This window comes from Falco rusticolus, chromosome 9 (genome assembly GCF_015220075.1).
Source record: "Falco rusticolus isolate bFalRus1 chromosome 9, bFalRus1.pri, whole genome shotgun sequence".
Taxonomy (NCBI): domain Eukaryota; kingdom Metazoa; phylum Chordata; class Aves; order Falconiformes; family Falconidae; genus Falco; species Falco rusticolus.
The window spans coordinates 15,726,233-15,744,567 of NC_051195.1; the positions used below are offsets into that span (position 1 = coordinate 15,726,233).

At 40.6% G+C, this 18,335-nt stretch overlaps 1 protein-coding gene across 1 annotated transcript in view; it reads right to left on the reverse strand.

Moving 5' to 3' along the window:
• ANK3 (ankyrin 3) overlaps positions 1–18,335 on the reverse strand; it is a 208,328-nt gene that overhangs the window by 78,756 nt on the left and 111,237 nt on the right. Inside the window, 5 exon segments of the mRNA XM_037399071.1 lie at positions 2,458–2,530; positions 5,574–5,669; positions 6,070–6,168; positions 6,258–6,356; positions 16,504–16,602. Of these exon segments, the coding sequence (XP_037254968.1) occupies positions 2,458–2,530; positions 5,574–5,669; positions 6,070–6,168; positions 6,258–6,356; positions 16,504–16,602 (466 nt within the window).

Genomic DNA, 18,335 nt, shown 5'->3' on the forward strand with positions numbered 1-18,335 from the left:
TCCTATGAGAGAATCCTTGAGGATTGTGGCATATTGAGAAATCATTAAACAAGTTTCTCTCACTGAAGATTTGGCTGATGACATGAACATTAGCCAAGTGAGGGAGAACTTGGATTTGAGTAGTAAATTTGTGCCCTTGTCTCACTTGGAAATCAGCTCCCTGGCTATGAGATTTGTCAGAATGCATTACCACCTTGAACATCTTCATTTTGACTGGCATAAGTGATTGCATTGTATATAAATACCCTACCAACACTGAGGAGTTGTGGGGATGGGCATCGGTATATTTTCTTTACAGATGTGCAAGTCAGGAAAGAGAGACAGGCCAGTTGTTATTACCTCAAAGCCTGTAATTCATCAGATGTCTCACACACTGGAATGCTTCAGCATAGGTTAATAAAATACCTATTATTCGATTTGAAAGGTCCCTTTCAGTGCTAGGTTTGAAAATGACCCTGTTATATATAAACCAGTCTCTTAATTCCCCTAGTAACAACCTGGGTGCAGAATGCAGTCTCTAGGCAAGGAATTGATAGTATTACCTGCATTCTTAATTTGGGGTTTGGTTTGGGTTTTGTTAAACTGAGAAATAGTGACTATAAAAGCCTTCCAGAGAGTTGGCCTTAAAAATGATCCCATACATTAAAAAACATGTTGTATATCTTCAATTCTAATATCGAGATTCCATATAGGAACGTTTCTCATCTTGTTCCTCACCACACGCCATGCAGAGGGATACAGCAATCATTACTGCTCTGTTAACTAACATTGCATCATCAGTGTTCCAATCAGTTAAAACAGTACAGTATTTTGAGCAGTACAATAGTCTAAGAGAGTTATTTGGAAAACACAGGTGTACAGTAAGAACACTATTCATTGGGAACTGCAGCAATAGGAACACATTGACAAAATGAAAACAAACCTCAATGCATGAATTGAACAAAAGCTGTACACAATGAACTTTGCTAAATATTTTACACGGTACTGCTTAAATGCTGTAAAAACTAAAAGTAAATACATCACTAGGGATGAAGAAAGACAGATGAACTAAAGTACAAGAAAATCGAACCCATTCGCTTTTTTTCATCCTAGAGAAGAAAAAACTGCAGCTCTAATGCGAGTGAATCAGGAATCACAAAAATGCCCTCAGGACACTGCCATCCTCCTCATCAACCCAAGACCTTCCTATTTCTGAATGTCACCTGGGAACCTAATTGTGCTGTGGCCTCTGGAAACCTGCAGTTCCTGGTGAAATTCACACAGACCCCTGCACATCCAAACCAGGGCCTGTCTGACCAAACAGGGGCATTGGTAGAGGAGACGGAAGCCGTTGCCAAAGCAGTTTTAAGTACTTGGGGACCACTGAAGCTGTGTCAAACCTGCCCAGCACCAAGGAGAGAGCTGGGATGGGCAGGTTGCTAGAGCCCATAGCTCAGGAGACTTGATTAGAGGTGCTGAAAACAGAGGGCTTTATTGCCACTTACAGATCTCATGCCACTCTGCAGAATGACGCAGATGAAATCTCAGCTACAAGGTACTTCCTTAACGCTAACAAACACCAACATGTTCAGTCCAGTGCAGCACCCTCTTTATTCAAGGCAAAAGTAATCTGATGTGTTTTTACTGAATGTCGTAACAGAAATGTTATTTAGAAAAACAACAACAACAAAACAAAAAACCCCACCTAAAACCAAAACCCCAAAACCCCTGAAAATACTTTGTTCCAGGCTAAGGGTTCACTATGTTAATGTTAATCAACCATTTCAGAGCTGAATTCACATCAGAATTTAAAAAAACAACAAAAAAACCACTCATTTGTTCTGCTGTTCACATTTGCTGTCAGTTGTTTCTTCCAAAGTGTTTTGATATTTGACCTTTTGGTCCAATATTTAATTTTTCAGTTACAATAACAAAACAACTCTCCACTTCATAGAAGCAGCAGCAAAAGGACTATTCCAGGAAAGTGGAGGTAATTTGATTAAAAAATTGGGTGTAAGAAATTAAGAAAAAGCTAAAGATTATCAACAATAGCTCAAAGATTTTCTGAAAGCATTCTTAATTGTAAAGCAGAAATTATTGTTAGTGGGATAATAAGAAAATTATCTGAAAGGATTAATTTTCAGACAGATGAGATGAAAGGAAGAGGTTTAAGTAAAATATCACTGCAATAAAAAAATGCACAAGTACCTTCTTCAACATCTGACAAATATTCAGCATCACTGAGTATTTCAGGGGCATTGGCTTTACGAACTGCATGATTTAAATAAACAAAATAATTAAATAAAAGCATAGATTATCAATGTGTCAACAAAACAATCAATGTAGAACAATAACAAATGTGCAAAGACCATATGCAGCTAGTATTGTTTGGTTGTTGTTTTTTTTAAACAAACATTTCTTACAGCAACAAAAGACTGAAAAATAAGCAGCAGGATTTTTTTTATTATTTTTTAATACCTTCATCATCAGACATATCAAGAACTTCATTCATGGTTTCGGGTACATTCATTTTGTGCTTTTCTGTAACAGTCTGTCAAAGAAAAAAAATCATTTCAGAGTGCAGACATTTTTCTTAACATTATAGTTATTTTAAAATTTAAATGCAAGCAAAGTAGGACATTTTTATCTGCAGTTAGCAAAACAAGATTTATTTTTTTAACTTCTCACTTTTCTTTTTATAGATGCATTGAACTTTACATTAAAAAAGACTACAGAAATAAGCAATATCGCATTTGTGTTTTAAGCTATATTCACATTTTCACAGCAGAAAAAGCATGAGCTGAAAGCCTACAAGATGATGATATCAAAAGAACAAATACACTGAAAAGAGTTTCATGTTAAGGAGTTTAATAAGAACTCTTTAAATAGTCTTCTAAATTTTGAGCAGGAATATGTCATCTCTATTTAAACTAAACTCTGAGAGAAGTATTTATCCTTTGTCATTAGAAAAATGCTGCAATTTGGGAACAGGCTAAATCTGTGTGATTTTTTTCAGAGATGCCTCAGCATGAATTGTGTGTTTTTCCCACAAATGAGAACAATTGTAACCACATGCAGGCTAAACGATACCCCTTAAGGAATTTGTGCATGAAAGACTCAGAAGTGGTTGGTTGATTTTCATTCTGATGTTTATATTGACTCAGACTCAAAGACCAATATAAAAAAAAAAAAATTAGAAGCAGAAAACCCCCAGTTATGAATGCCTGAAACTATTCGTAGAATACCTGTGTATCTCATGAATGACCCGCACAAGCACATTTTACCCTCCAGCTGAGGTACAGCACAACAAGCACTGGTAAAGATTTTAGGGCACACAGGAGACCCTGCAGAGTTACCATTCAAGTAGTACAGTGAAATTTAAAGAAACAACAAAAAAACAAACCAAACAAAAAAAACCCACAAAAAATCCCCAAACCCCATACCAAAAATCACTCCTATCCTTATGGGGGTTTTGTATTTTATTATCTTTAGCAAACATCACTTCTCACCCTTCATACACAAATAAGAAATCATTAACAAGTTCAGGAGAACAAACTAACTTTTCCATTTTCATTTATTTTAAAATATTTCCATTTCTGTCTGGCCTCATGAACACTTATTTGGCAGTTCGTGTTTCTGGGGCTACTGCCATCACTTGATACAGGCAGAAGAGCTCCTGCATACTCAAACATCACAGAACTTATAAAAAGCTTCACACTTGTTTCATTTTGTGGGAATTGTAAAACTTTTTAACACACTGCTGTTAAACTAGCAATATCACAGGACTTCTTTTTCAAGTACTACTGGATGTTATTATCTATGTTTGGGCAAAATTATAGTAAAATTAGCTATGTTCATCCCTGGTTTCATTAAATTTACTTCTGGGAGTTGTTCAGCCCCAAGCCTCAAAAAATAAGTCTCAGCAGTCAAACTGCGCTTTTAAGACCCTCAGCTGTAACTCAGTTTTCATGTCACAGACTTCCAAAGACTGACAATTACACACTTGTGACTGATAAGCAGCATATTATGATTTTCATGGACATGATTTCTGGGCTTCAGAGTAGGTATTTGGGGTAGTATAGGTCTTTCAGCATCTAACATCTAGTGCAATTCACAGCCTGACCCACCATCTCTCTACTCTTCTTCTACAGCACATAAATGATCCGTCACTTATGTTATGCAGCACAAATTCCCCCGGTGTTTTGGTTCTGCAAGCTAAGAATGACTTTGTGATATCAGGGTTCTTGGCATAAAAATGTGGTTTTACTATTCCTGTAGCTACCTGGTTGTGTACTAGGAAATCATTCACATTTATGCCCATATAACCTCCATCAAATTTTTCAGGTTGTGGAAAACTATTCTGGAATCTTTCTAGGGAGAAATGTGTTCCTGAGAAAACCTAGAGAAACCTGTAAGAAAACATGATAATTTTCTGGCATATTCCTTTATACTTCATTGTTCTGAGATTTGTCTTTTGTGTGGTGGATTTTCTGTAAGGTACTATATTCTAGACCACAGCCAGGAAAGTCACAGGAAGAAGAGGCACATGCAGTTGCAGAGTTAAAATCTCTCTGTCATCCCAAATGCTCATCATATTGCAACCACCTGCTTGCACCAAAAGACCGCACACAGGGGTGTTGACAAAACATGGAACACAGTTACTATTTTCCATCTCTGGTACACCTAAAAATACATATGTGCACATACTTCTCTTTTTGATTAGAAAAAGAAGTTACAGAAAAGAAAAAGTAGATTTGGAGCCAATGCTCTGAATTTATGTTCTTTGATCCCAATTTTTGCTTTACTACTCTGGTGGTGCATGGAGGATCCTCACCTCACAAAACTGTTTTCTCCATAGAGCAATTTGGCAAAATATTAGTGAACAAAAGATCTTTCTGAGAATTATCTTGGATTCTGTGAATCAGCGTTTTTCTGATAGCAGGTAATATTTGACCTTTGCTGGTCCAGTTAATATCTCCTGCCTAATGCTGCAATAAGCCTTCCTGAGAGGCAAGACAGATGAGCTGGATTTCATGTATGTGTCGGTGAATGGGTAGCTGGGGCTGCAGGAGCTGGCTGTGGCTGCTTGCAGAAGACAGCCTTTCAGCACCTTTTGAAAGATGCCAGAAATTATGCAATGAGGTGCTTTTAAGTAAATTCCAACCACTTTTTAGATTGGAATAGGTTCTCTTAGGCCAAATACAAGCCATTATACTTCAGTCCCTTGGCAAACCCTCTCAAAAGGCAGAAGCGACCTCTGTTTACACAAGTCTGCAGGAATGTCTTTTCAACTACAAACCAGCCCGTATTTGTGTGGTTTGTGCCCTAAACAAGATGCGTGGAAAAACATCACAGCTATAAGCAGTCATTTACACTGCCCATTCTGTGCTCAGTTGGTACTCTTTCTGCATACGTTCTAACAGTGTCTACTACCTTAAAAATATGTTGCTCATGTTTGACGTAATATCCACTTTATACTGCTAAAAGGAAATGGATGGAACTTAAACTGGAATCTCAGTAGACAACAAAACAAAGCTGAATACACTGGCTGAGGAAAAATTCTTCCATTCACTGCTGAACTAATCTGTACTTACAATTGTAGTCATGGTCTCTTCTGTCACCACCTTCAATGTGTCAACAACTGAAATGTAGCCAAGTCGCTTAGCAATGGCGAGGGCAGTGTTTCCATTCTAGCAATTCAAATATTTATAACAAAAGTTGAATGTTAACAAGGAGAAGCATAGAAGCTGCTAATTAACTGTAGAAGAATGCACAATAAAGGCCAAATCAATGTTTTTATGCTGGTAATTGAGACAAATGTATTTTGGATAGTAGGATATATAACTAAGTTTTTAACTCTTTACAGAAACGGTATGAAAATGAAAATATTTTCAGATGTCTGCTATTCTAGTTTTGGAAAAGGTGATGGCATAGAGGACAAGGGGGTGATGGCAGCAGGCTTCCTCTGCTCTTTTCCTCTCCCACCACACACAGTTTTTTTACATTTCCCTTGCTCAAATGCTTTACACGGGGTGGGACAACTGACCTGAGGGAAAAGCAGCAGCCTGGCGGTGGTCCCTCTGCACTTACCACAGTGAGTTCGTTGGGTGCCGCGCCATGCTGGAGCAGAACGTTGATGATGTGGGTGTGCCCCTGCTGTGCAGCCTGGTGCAGCGGCGTGTACCCGTTCTGCAGGCACAGGGAAAGGAAAAGGCTGCAGTGGGCACAGCGCACAAGCCACCTCCACAGAGTAAGTGAGGCAGAGATAGAAAACTCACCTTCGTTTTGGCATTAACTTTTGCAGAGTGTTGCAGAAGGAAGTTAACAATTTTTATGTTTCCGTAGTGGCAGCCAACATGCAAAGGGGTGTATCCCATCTAGAATGAACATAAGCAATTAGTAAATGTGAATACCCCACATCTCCCAGGACAAAAAGAACCCCAAAAAACAACAAACCCAGACATGAAACAGCAAAAATACTGTTAAGCTTTATTTCTTTGGCCTATGTGGAAAATCCTCCAACCCTGGGAAAAAAACAAACTTCTCATCAATGTTGATTCAAGTCCTGTTCTCTGTGAACATCTCTGAATGCCTTGTGTTTCTGTAATCTTCAACACATGCCATGTTGGTTAAAGATTTGCCTTTCTCTCCAATGGTCAGATTATCAGGTCTCTGGGGCAGAGCTCACCTTTTTCATAAAATCATAGAATCGTTTAGGTTGGAAAAGATCTCTTAACATCATCGAATCCCAGGTCCCTAAGTGCCACACCTATGTGTCTTTTAAATACCTCCAAGGTTTGCAAACCCACCACTTCCCTGGGCAGCCGTTCAGTGAGGAAACTTTTCCCAATATCCAATGTAAACCTCTCCTGGTGCAACTTGAGACCATTTCCTCTTGTCCTATTGCTTATTATCTGGGAGAAGAGACTAACACTCACCTCTCTACAAGCTCCTTTCAGGTAGTTGTAGAGAGCAATAAAGCCCCCCCCTGAGCCTCCACTTCTCCAGGCTAAATAATACCAGTTCCCTCAGCTGCCCCTCATCAGACTTGAGCTGCAGCCCCTTCACCAGCTTCCTTGCCCTTCTCTGGACACACTCCAGCACCACCTCAGTGTCTTTCTTGTAGTGAGAGGCCCAAACCGAACACAGTATTTGAGATGTGGCCTCATCAGTGCCAAGTACAGGGGATAATCACTTCCCTTGTCCTGCTGGCCACACTGTTTTGGATACAAGCCAGGGTGCTGTTGACCTTCTTGGCCACCTGAGCACACTGCTGGCTCATGTTCAGGCAACTGTTGACCAACACCACCAGGTCCTTTTGCACCAGGCCACCTGATTCTTGCCCGTAAACACTCAACCCTATTGTCACCATCATTAAGCTCTAGACAATCAAAGCACTCACTAACATACAGTTTAGGAGATGGCTTCCTCTAAACAGGACAGACACTTGCTATTTTTCTCCATTGCATGGAGACAGTCCACTTTCCCCCAAACCTCCCCCTCCTCACACTAATAGCTTGATGACTTTCCAGCAGATGCTTTGCTTGGCTCACATAGATTGATTAATGGGCCTCCCGCTCTCCTGAGGTGAGTCATTGGAATTCCTGGCCCCTTTAAAGGTCAGGTTTCATGGGCCCACTTGATGGGCTCTGAGATGCCAGAAAGGTCATCTTAGCCAGTGTTCACATGGGGCTTCACTATTTTGCAAGCAGGATGAAACGACACTGCCAGTGTAATGCCCTTTTGCTACTCTGTGGGACTTTCAGTGCAGTACTGGACCTATGTTCCATTACCAGTTTTCATGGAAAAATCAATTACTAGGCTGTAAAAATCATATCTGATAACGAGCAACACAAATACACTAAACACATGGTAAAACACACTGCAAACATGCATTGCTGTTGATGTAAAAGAATTCTGCCTTCCGTAAAAGGGTAAGAGGTGACGCTGTTTGAAATCATTAATTTCAGTGGCAGAAAGGTCAGTTATAACATGGGGAAGCATGGCCACGATGCACGTCTTGGCTGCTGGTAGAGCCCAAAGGAGCCACGTGGCCAGAAGGAAAATGCATTGTTTGGTATTGAGCAAGCTGGAACTAGATCCAAAAGCCAACTTTGTGGGCAGAAACACTTAAAGGTGGGCTGGTCTTGTATCGATTAGGCTCCTGCTGTTCTCATCAATGATTAAAGATGAAAAAGTGCCTTTACTTTCCCGTTCTGAGATGAGAAGCCTGGTGCCCAAGAGGTAGAGGCACACAGGGTGTTAAAAGCTGAAGCCTGTCATCCTTCATTTGTACATCCATGTCTGTGAGGTGTGGCCAGGTTAGACAACTTGCTCAAAAGCACTAAGGAGGCAAGTCCAAGGTCAGCCTGGGGTTCAGGAGCTAGCACTACACCACATGTTCAAACCATGAGGTCAAACCTGCTCAGAAGTAAGAAAGAAAAAGAAAGCCTCAAAGGTGAACTGTTTCCAGTAGAGGGAAGTTTGAAGTGTCCATGGCTTTAGACACACCATTTTCTTCATGTCACTCTGGCTCTGACCCTACTTCACACAAGATTACCTACTTTCACTTATATTAACACATGCTAGGAGACAATAGCTATGCCAGTTACTTTAAATTAGTGTGTGTTTTTTCTTCAGTTAATTATGTACCTTTTGCTATCTAAAGAAACTGTTAGTTTTGACAACCAGGATGAGTTAATCAGTGCAAGAAACAGCACTGGATCCACATTCCATTGGCATCAGCAGAATTAAACTTTCTGTTGACTTATATGAACATTGGATCAGATAACAGATGACTACAAGGAACTTTTCCCACAGAATAGTTGTGCACAATGGTAAAGGCTTGAGCGCTAGCTAAAACGTAATCACTGTGAACTGAACACTTGGACCTCATCTTACAGTTACTGTTAGTTTAGGGTTGGCTTAATAACTTCCTAGCAGGGCCTGGGGTCTGAATCCGATAGGGCTCCCTAAACTGGCCAGAGTCTTCAGGAGAATGCTGAGCATGCTCACAGCCACGTACCTCAAATGCAGCTTCTGTGGTCCCTGCTCCTACACGTTCAAAAGCCATGGCTAAACTATCAAAACATCAGTTTAAAAAAGAATGCTGTGAAACCTCCTCACACAAGAACTTAATTCCCTTCTCCCCCTTCAAAATACAGGCATCTTAACATGACCTGCAAGGTCAATAAAAATCAGACATCGTAAAACCAAATGGGGAGATGAAATCCAAAGGGCCACCTGCTGAGAACCCCCTGCTAATAACCCTAAAATCTTAAAATCTGGAGAGTATCAGAAAGGCAAGGGCATCTGATCTCAACTTTCCCTTTGAAGTGATCTCTAAAGGCTCCTCTCTCCATCCTGTAACAATGAATACTGAAGAAGGAGCTATCACCCCCCCGATATATACTGCAGTACATCATCAATTTCCTGCTATAGATGGTATATACAAAGTTTTACATGTGGTACCTTCATAAATGCCTAGAGGAGTAATTATGGACTTTGCCACCCCTGACCAGCCTACTATTTAAACGAGAGACTAAGTGAAAACTTTTCCTCTTTCGCCTCCAAATGTATGGTAGAAAGCATGTCATTTCCATGGTGACACGGTCACTATTCTCCCTGCTACAGCTCTGGGTGTGCCAGGGCTGAAGCTGAAGGAAGCTCCCTCTCAAGGTCTCCATGCTGCTGGCCTGGCTGGGTGCGGCAGCTGGAGGCACATGCACTGAAAGCCAGCTTCTCTGCTACAGGCATCACACCCGTCCTGAGTCGTGATGTGGGCACCTGCTAGCCTGGTGGCAAAATACCAGTTTCCCGTCTGAACTCCTTGGAGGGGCCTGGGAGCTTTCCTTTAGGTTTGCTATACCCTGTGGTCATCTCACGTCATGTCGTGGTTAACGAGGCAGTGCCTGATGCAGCACACTGTCACTGACAGCAGATTGACAGAGGTCTGACATGGTGGGTCACATCTCACCGGGTATGTTAGACCTCATCAGCAACCGGGGACATCTTTCATGTTTACAGTCAGCAATGTTTGTAGTGAAGGCACTGTGCAAAATAAAACTATTTGGCAAAATGCCCTTCTAACGCCTGAGACCTGGAAAGGTTATCCTTTGCTTCTCATCTACAGTACAGATTCCTTCATTTACCTGTTTCTAGCTTTAGCTCAGAAAGGTATGACATTTATATTTGTATCCCAACATCCTCGCGGAAAACAGATACTCTGTTAACTTTTCTGAAACACTTCAACTGGCAAATTCTGCAATTACACAACCAAATTGATTATAAAAGTAGTGATTCTCATGGATACTTGAGCTTGTTACTTTCATTCTCTACAGAAACCTGTCCAGGAGGCTACAATATTTTGCTTCAAAAGCTACTAATAATTACGAACCCTCACCCAACAATCAGAAAAACCCAGCCCCACAATTACATATATTTCTACACAGCAGTTCAGGTTCAGTTATGTTTACTGGCAAAGTGCCAAGGGACTTAGTAGGCATCCTAATATTAAAAAAGTTACTTCCAAGAAAATCGAGGCTTTTGTTTAATGCAGCTCTAAAGCGCATCACCTTCTGGCAGTCAGCTGCCATGCTGCTTCTAGCTGTTTTGAAGAATGAGCAGCAATATGGGAGTTAGCAGCTGGGAAAGGCTTATCAACAGCCACAAGAATAAGGGAAAAAAAAAAAATCAGAGATACTGAACTTTTCAATTCTAATGGAAAACACAAACACAAGGCATCCCTTCTTGTCTTGCCCTTCAATTCTTTTGAGGGAAATTATCACAAGCCTTATCTATAATGTCAGTGAATTACTTTAATATCCTCCACCAGCAATAACCATCAATCTTAACAGCTTGAATTACTGCATCTTTCTAGTCATGCTGACTCTCAAGCTGCTCTGTTTTTGTTTTTCTGCTGTAAATGTCAGACAATGAAGCTACAGTATTATTGTTCTTAAGGCTAGAAAATGCTCTAGATCCAAAGATCACGAAGCCATCCAGCCTTGATCAAATGATATGGACAAACTTATGTGTACATACACACTTCACTGCTTTGCTGAATCGGGGGCTAACATGTTGCAGTATCTTGCAAACATTAATTATTGCGCACTATTAGCCTAGAAATTTCCACACAAATGTCTTGGTAACAACGGAGCATGTACCAAGAGCCAAGGAGAGAGATATAATGTACCATGAAGATATACTGAAGACATTGTATTTGAGCGTTCATTCTATATTAAAATTACTTTTCTTGATAGCACTTCCCAACAACCACCCTGCTTCCTTCCTATTTCTTTCTGCATCTGAAAATTAGATATTCCAATGGAAAAATTGGATTGCTGTTATGAACTGTTGTAGCACTCAGGCTGGTATGGGGCTCCTGTCAGAACAAGGCAGGCAGACCTGAACAAATCTCGCTGAATAAATCTGAAATAAAAGCCCCAGCTCAACCTGCAAAAAACAATCGTGACCTCTCAGTCACCATTATTTCCTGTCAATACTACAGTTTTAGGAACAAAAGACAGTTTAAGGCCGCCTTTGTTTGCCAGACAGTTGTCAACCAGGGACTGTGAGACCATCAATTCCCCCATCAGAGGCCCAACACCAAGTGTAGCATCTGTTTGACTAAAATAACCTTCACTGAGATCAAAGCTCCAAAATCTGCTCCTTCATCCCTGGCTGAAACAGCACTTCCATCTTACCAGTCTTCCTTTGCCAGCCCATCACAGTAACACTGTACCCAACAATAACACTATCCAATAGGATAAACAGTTGAAAAATGACATGTGGAGACCTGCTGAGCCATGAAATAGTATTTAGCCAGGCCAACTCCCAGCAAAAAAGCCCTACAATAAAAGCAACATCATATGTACCAGTATAGCTTTTACACATGACCACCAGAGGAGTATCTGCTCACAGTCATAGCTTCAGATTGGTTTTTAATTCCCAGTATTATGAGTATTCCTTGTATCAGGCATGATACTGCATAACACAGTTTCAGCTTCGAAAACTCTTTAACATGCATAAATTCAGACACACAAATGTAATGTCAGAATGGACAAAAACTGCTGCCTTTGCAGAAGCACACTAACATGCCTTCTGTGAATGCTAAATTCAGTTTTTAAAGCTTTCTAAATGGAAGCAGCTTCGAAGCTTCACCATCTGAAGTGCATTTTAGTGTTGCTACTTTTCCACCATTCTATTATTTGCTTCTTGCATATTAAAATACAGTGTTTTCTGTGCCTTATCACTTGGAGCTCAGATTAATATGGCTAGACTTAAAACCATAATAAAATCTCATCTTCAAGGGGCACGAGGAGCCTCGTGGCCTCTCAAACACTGGGTGCACTAAACTGGTGGTGTTTACTCTTCAGGGCTGACTAAGACTCCTGCAGCTCTGGGATTAGAGGCTATTTAGTTAATTGATGCAGCAGAACCAGAAGGATCCCATAGCACCATCAATAAATGGACTTCAAACCCAGCAGCTATTCCTTCCTTTCATGCCTTTTTCTACAACAAAGTTCAGGAAAAAAAACTTCTTGGGAGGGAAATCACCCCAAGAGAGAACCACAGTTGCAATGGTTCAGGTCTGAGAGCAATTTTGAAAATGTTCATAAGTTTTAAAGCCAGAACTGATATTAATCATATAAACTCATCTCCCACACAAGAGATTTTTCTGTAGCATTGGATGTTTTTCTTCCCTGTTATATCATCAAGATAGAAAATGTTTTTCTGCCCAATCTTCTCCTCTAATGTAATCCTGAAAAACCCCAACCATGTTTGTGGCCCTCAGAACCTGAGCAAGAACTCCTATTGTGCCAGAATAGCAAACTCTAGATGTTTTCACAGGGAGTGTAAGTTATATATAAATGATGATTAAAGAACATGTACCAGAGGTGGAATATGATAGCTCATTGGTCCCTACTCAAAAAGTTGAATAACCTCCTAAGATATCAAGTGTTCTCCCTCTATTGACAGATACTGTGCTGGAGTGACATAACCGATGCCTACTTAACCTGGGAAAATGAGGAATATGATAAGGAGAGAATCCAAACAAAATAAAAACAAAGTAAAAAAAAAAAAAAGGACTACTGAACAGTCATCTAGATCACAATTAACTGAGGCAAATTATGTGTATGGATGTGAAATGGAGAGAAGAAAACAGAAGGTTAGTGGTGATGCTACTGGTAGCAGAGATCCCCAACATAACACCACTCTCAGCTGTGTGGCTTCACTAACTTTTTAGACACAGGTGGCCACATCTCTGTTACTGTATGTCTGAAGTGATGAATCTGAACTGGACATGCTGGATGGCATTGTGCAAACATGCAAGCAAAGCAGCAGTGCTTCTGAAGGCAACCCAGCTGTTGCTGTATCTTGCTCCCCAGTGCCTCTGGTTTTAAAGCCAGCATGCACAGACCTTTTATTCCCATAGAACAGTTAATCCATATAAACAAGAGAGCCTGTAACTACAGAGCTGCTATTTTACAAGCATAGAACACGAGTCAAGGTATGGTAGTTCTTGCAGCATAACACACCTCCTTCATTGCAGAAGTTCAGAGCTTCTCAGCTCTTTCCTTAGGAACCCAAGACAATTATCAGTTTATCTAGAAACTATTCCATGTTAAAATACATGGTACTGCATTGGCACTTTTCTTATATGGCAGTAGTGAGTAGATATCTGGCAGACAACCTCCATGTGGCTGACTGTGTGGAGCCTGGAGGGCTCACTGCTGCACAAACCCAGGAGGTGGGACTCTGCAGAAGCCAGTGAATAAGCATCAACCTCACTTCACTCTAACAGAATCCTGTAAGGGATGTGGGAACTTTCTTCCAGAGGAGCAGACAGTCCTCCTACAGCAGAGAGAGAAAATTAGCAAGGTAGGCAGGAGGACAAGCCATTGCAAGTGTTCTTCACCAAATAGGTCTACAGGATTAATAACGCACCATTTCCCAGGCATATGATTAGTTACACCACAAAGTAGTTCTGCTTCAGTACATCATGACTTTGTCTGACCTATGGGTTCTGGCCCCCCTGTCTGACAACTATGGGGCAGTCCCATGGAAGCAAATGTGTACTGGGAAACTTGTACTAGTTACCTACATAACTGTGTAACTAGTAACTTGTACCAGTTACCTACATAACTGTGGAATGAGGGTGAACGACAAGGGACTTGCTGTTGGCTTATTTAAAATTATATGACTATTACTGATGACAGGATTCATGCTGTAGACAAATAAGACTGCTTTTTCCCCCCCTGTGCATGGCTTGACCTACTGACTAGTTCAGTCTTCAGAGATGCAATTAAGAAGTTCAGCTCCACCCAAAGGAAATCTCTGAATGAAAAGCTGAAGCCCCTTTTCCATGTGTCTCCACAGAGTGACATGCCTGCTCCACCACCTTGCCACCTGGCAGGCTTAAAGTTCAATATAGAGCTTGTGCAACTGCGCACATGCCCTGCCTCTCAGCTGTGACAGTATCTCAGATGTTTCCACCATCCTAATGTGACTAAAAGGCCACTAATCCAGAACTAGATCCTATTTGGACACTGGAGAGCAGGCAAAGGGAATGCATGACTGCCTGCACCTGTCAATGTAAATGTCTCCTTAGACTGCTTGCTGTTTGTGGGACAGGGAAGAGTGGGAGAAAGGCAAGCGTTCACAGACAAGCTGTGTGGGCTGGAAGGTGATTCAGCTCTGACCAAGTTACAAGAGCTGGTTCTGCAATGTCTTGCTACAGAAACCAAAACCAGGTAGGAACTATCACCAGAAAGGCAACCATGTACATCTGAGGAAATCATGCAAAGACTGAACCAGGGCAGATCTCATCTGCTGCTGGCTGATTTAGCAGAATATGTTAAGAACCCAGATCGATTCATCTGTAAAATATAGTCTGAAGATATGCTAGGAAAGTATAAAGCTGGAGAAGCTCCTGTGATTTCAGCAGAACTACTTCAGTTTCATGTCAGAATAATGTAATTGAAATCAGTAGCTGGTACGGTTGGAATTACACAGTAGAGAAATCACATAACAATGGCTTTTCCCTCCACCATGGATTATAATTAGCTCAGCTGCAGCCAGAGATGATGATGGATTCAGCCCTTTCTAAGATGCCGGTGTGATGACAGACTGATAACATTGCTGGACAGTCTGACACACCTGGACGTTTCTGGGATGCAAGCACAGCACCTCACTTGTGGCATACACCTAGCAGAGAGTTGTGAAAGCTCCTACTCTGCACAAAGGGTGCAGGTCAAATTGTGAGACTTGATTCGTTTAGCTGATTTCATCAGCTACATTCCAAGTATTTGTTCACAAGTGATTTCTTACCCAGCTAAAGGAATGACTCTGAGATTTAGACAATGCATGAAGAATGTAAGTGCAATCAACACTAAGGTCATCATGAGCACTGTACACACCATTAGTGAGCATAAAACCATTTGTACACAGGCTCTTGGAATTTACTCATGATAGTGCTCTTAAAATAAATAAGAAAAGGAAGGCCAGGTCTCTTATTTAGCAGTCCAAATATTTGCTTCAGGCAAAACTATTTTTAGGCAAATGGACCACCATGGCATATATGTATTTCGTATTAGATAACAGTGATGAAGAATTTCAAATTTGTCCTCAAGAGTTAAATGTTTCACCTCTAATATTATTTTTGAAGGTAGAGCAGAGAAACACTGACAACCTGACAGGCTGGCATTTACCACCAGGAGAACAATGGTCTAGTCTGAACTTGGGACAACACAAAGTGTCAGTTCCCTAGAATGCACCCCTCTAATGAAATAGCTTTGCTCGCTACGCTTTGCAAAACAAAGTGGCTTAGAAATTCAGAGGCATCCAGTCATGAAGGCAGAGTCAAACTGTAGGAGTAGGGGGTCATATCTACAGATGAACAATGGCTTTACTTGCAGAGTCATGTCTGTGGATGACTACTTAGTATCAGCTCATGGAAACTACTTCATTTCATAAAGCCTCTTAAGCCATGGGGAAACGTATTACCCAGTTAACAGCCAGGAATGCCTATGCTACATTTACATTGTTTCTTTTGCTGTAAATACAGATGGTTTAAGTAACAGTTCTGTGTTTTGTTTCTACTGTCAGCTGAATGGAAAGTATGTGCAACGTAAAAAATACCAAAAAGAAGATGAAAGTAGGCGTATGGTAAAAGATTACATGGCTCTCTGCAGAGAAAGCTCAAGCTTTCCTGAAAGTTTCCTTACATAAACCCCAGATCAATCCCACTTACCTTCAGTGAACACACAATAGCAGGATGCCATCTAAATCTATATTGATCTAAATATTTAGCAAGAAATAAGCTTACTGCTCAAAGACTGAACTTAACACTAAACATTCAAGTTCATATATCATGAGTTTTCGAAATATGTTCTACAATTTATTACAAGGAATGTTACTCTGCTGTTATTTCACTTTCACCCTGAAATCGATTACTAGTCCAGTCTACAGGCTCATGCCTCCCTGAAAGGAAATAATACATGTTCACAGTGGTGTTCGTACCTTCGTCTGTGCATCAACAGCAGCTCCTTGGTTAACAAGAACCTCTGCTACGTTGACCCTATCCTCTTGAGCAGCCAGGTGCAGTGGCGTCAGTCCACTCTGTAAATTAGAAGCAACAAGTAAAAATCTTCAGAGGCGGCACATGAATACTAAATGCAAGTTCAGGTATCACCAAGACTCTTGAATCTTTGAAATCCTACTGAATTTAAAGAAATTATAAATTCCACTTTCACTGTGTAATGTGCTTCCTCATTACATTTGTTGATTTGCAAGAAAGTACAGTTTGAAAGCCAGGAAGATGGTGTTTCTTTTACACAATGAACATTTCTTCATGCGGAGTTAAATGTGGGATAGCAAATTACAGCACTTTAAAGAAAAGTCACATAGTATTTTTTTACCTCCTAATTCACTTCCTTAGACTGAGTAAGATTTTTTAGAAGAAATATTGAATTATTGTTTACACTTCTACAAGTTTTCTAGAAGTAACATTCACTTACATTTGTCCTTACCTTTTACTCCTTTACTTGATCATTTTCAAATACAAACAGAAAAGATAAAACTACGTTTATATGAGATCAGGTCCATTTCTCTCTGCCTGGGGAGTATACAGCCTTGCTAGATGACATGTACTGACACTCTTACTTTTTGGATACCTCATTATTTTTCTACTTGAAACTTGAGATCTAAAATCCTTAAAACCTCAGAAAACTATACAACTTTCTGTCAAATAAAAGACATCAGGTAAAAGGGCTAGAAGAGAGAATCTGCTGAGGGGATGTTGTTAGGAATGGGAAAGACCATCCTTTACTTGCCCATTACAGTTCTTTTTCTCTCCTCCGTTTCCTACTGCCTTTAGTTCCAGTGACAGAAAAGCGGGTGGCAGCAGTTGGCACATCAAGCAGAAACACTTGCTAAGTTTCCTACCCTTGAACCTAAACTTTTGTCCACAGTGCATTCACTACCGAAGGCAGTTACTCTGAGACCATCCCACTGTACTGTACTAGAACATGCGATCCTGATGACAATGCAGCTTAGATGGGCCACATTACACAAATATATAAGAGTAACCAACTCTAAACTACCTAATGGAGCCTGGATATTTTGGGTCAAACCTTTTAAAAAGATTTAATAAGTGCTCAGCGCCCACAATGAAGCTCTGAGTATTCAGTAATCCTGAGCATTCTACGGATCCTGAAGAAAACAAATGCTTTTTTTTTAGTCCCATTGCAAAACTCAAAAGTTGGTGTACTTTAAATATATGGCTTCAAACGTAGGTGCTGAGGTCAGAGGAAATGTACATCCATAAGTGAGCACAGGGGAACTATTATCAAAAGGTGGTGTTATCACTATAATGAGAAACTGCAGATTACAACTGAATAGGTAGAGATTGAAGGATGTTGCAGGTTATTAACCTCAGGTGGGACTGAATCAAAAAGCCAAGCAGCTGCAATCATGTTCTCTGTATTAGCCTCAGCAGCAAAACCAGGGTAGCCAATGTGATGTAGAATGTGTACATGACAAATTGCCCTGTGGGGATACAAAGTATATCCTGCACTACATAAACCCACACGCTTGTTGAGATTGGGGGAAAAAAATCAACATCAGCAAGAGAAGCTTCCTGAAGAATGGCCAAAAAATAGCCAGACTATAAAGTCAGAAACAGGAAAACACAGCAGCCCTGTGCAGCATCACCCACAGCCTCAGAGGACACCAAGTCTTTCTACCTGCTGAGAATAAGAAGTATTTTTTCCATGAAAAATTTCTCTCTTGCTTTTCTACTTTAGCCACATAAATCCATACTGAAACTGTACTTTATAACATCTCTGATGTCT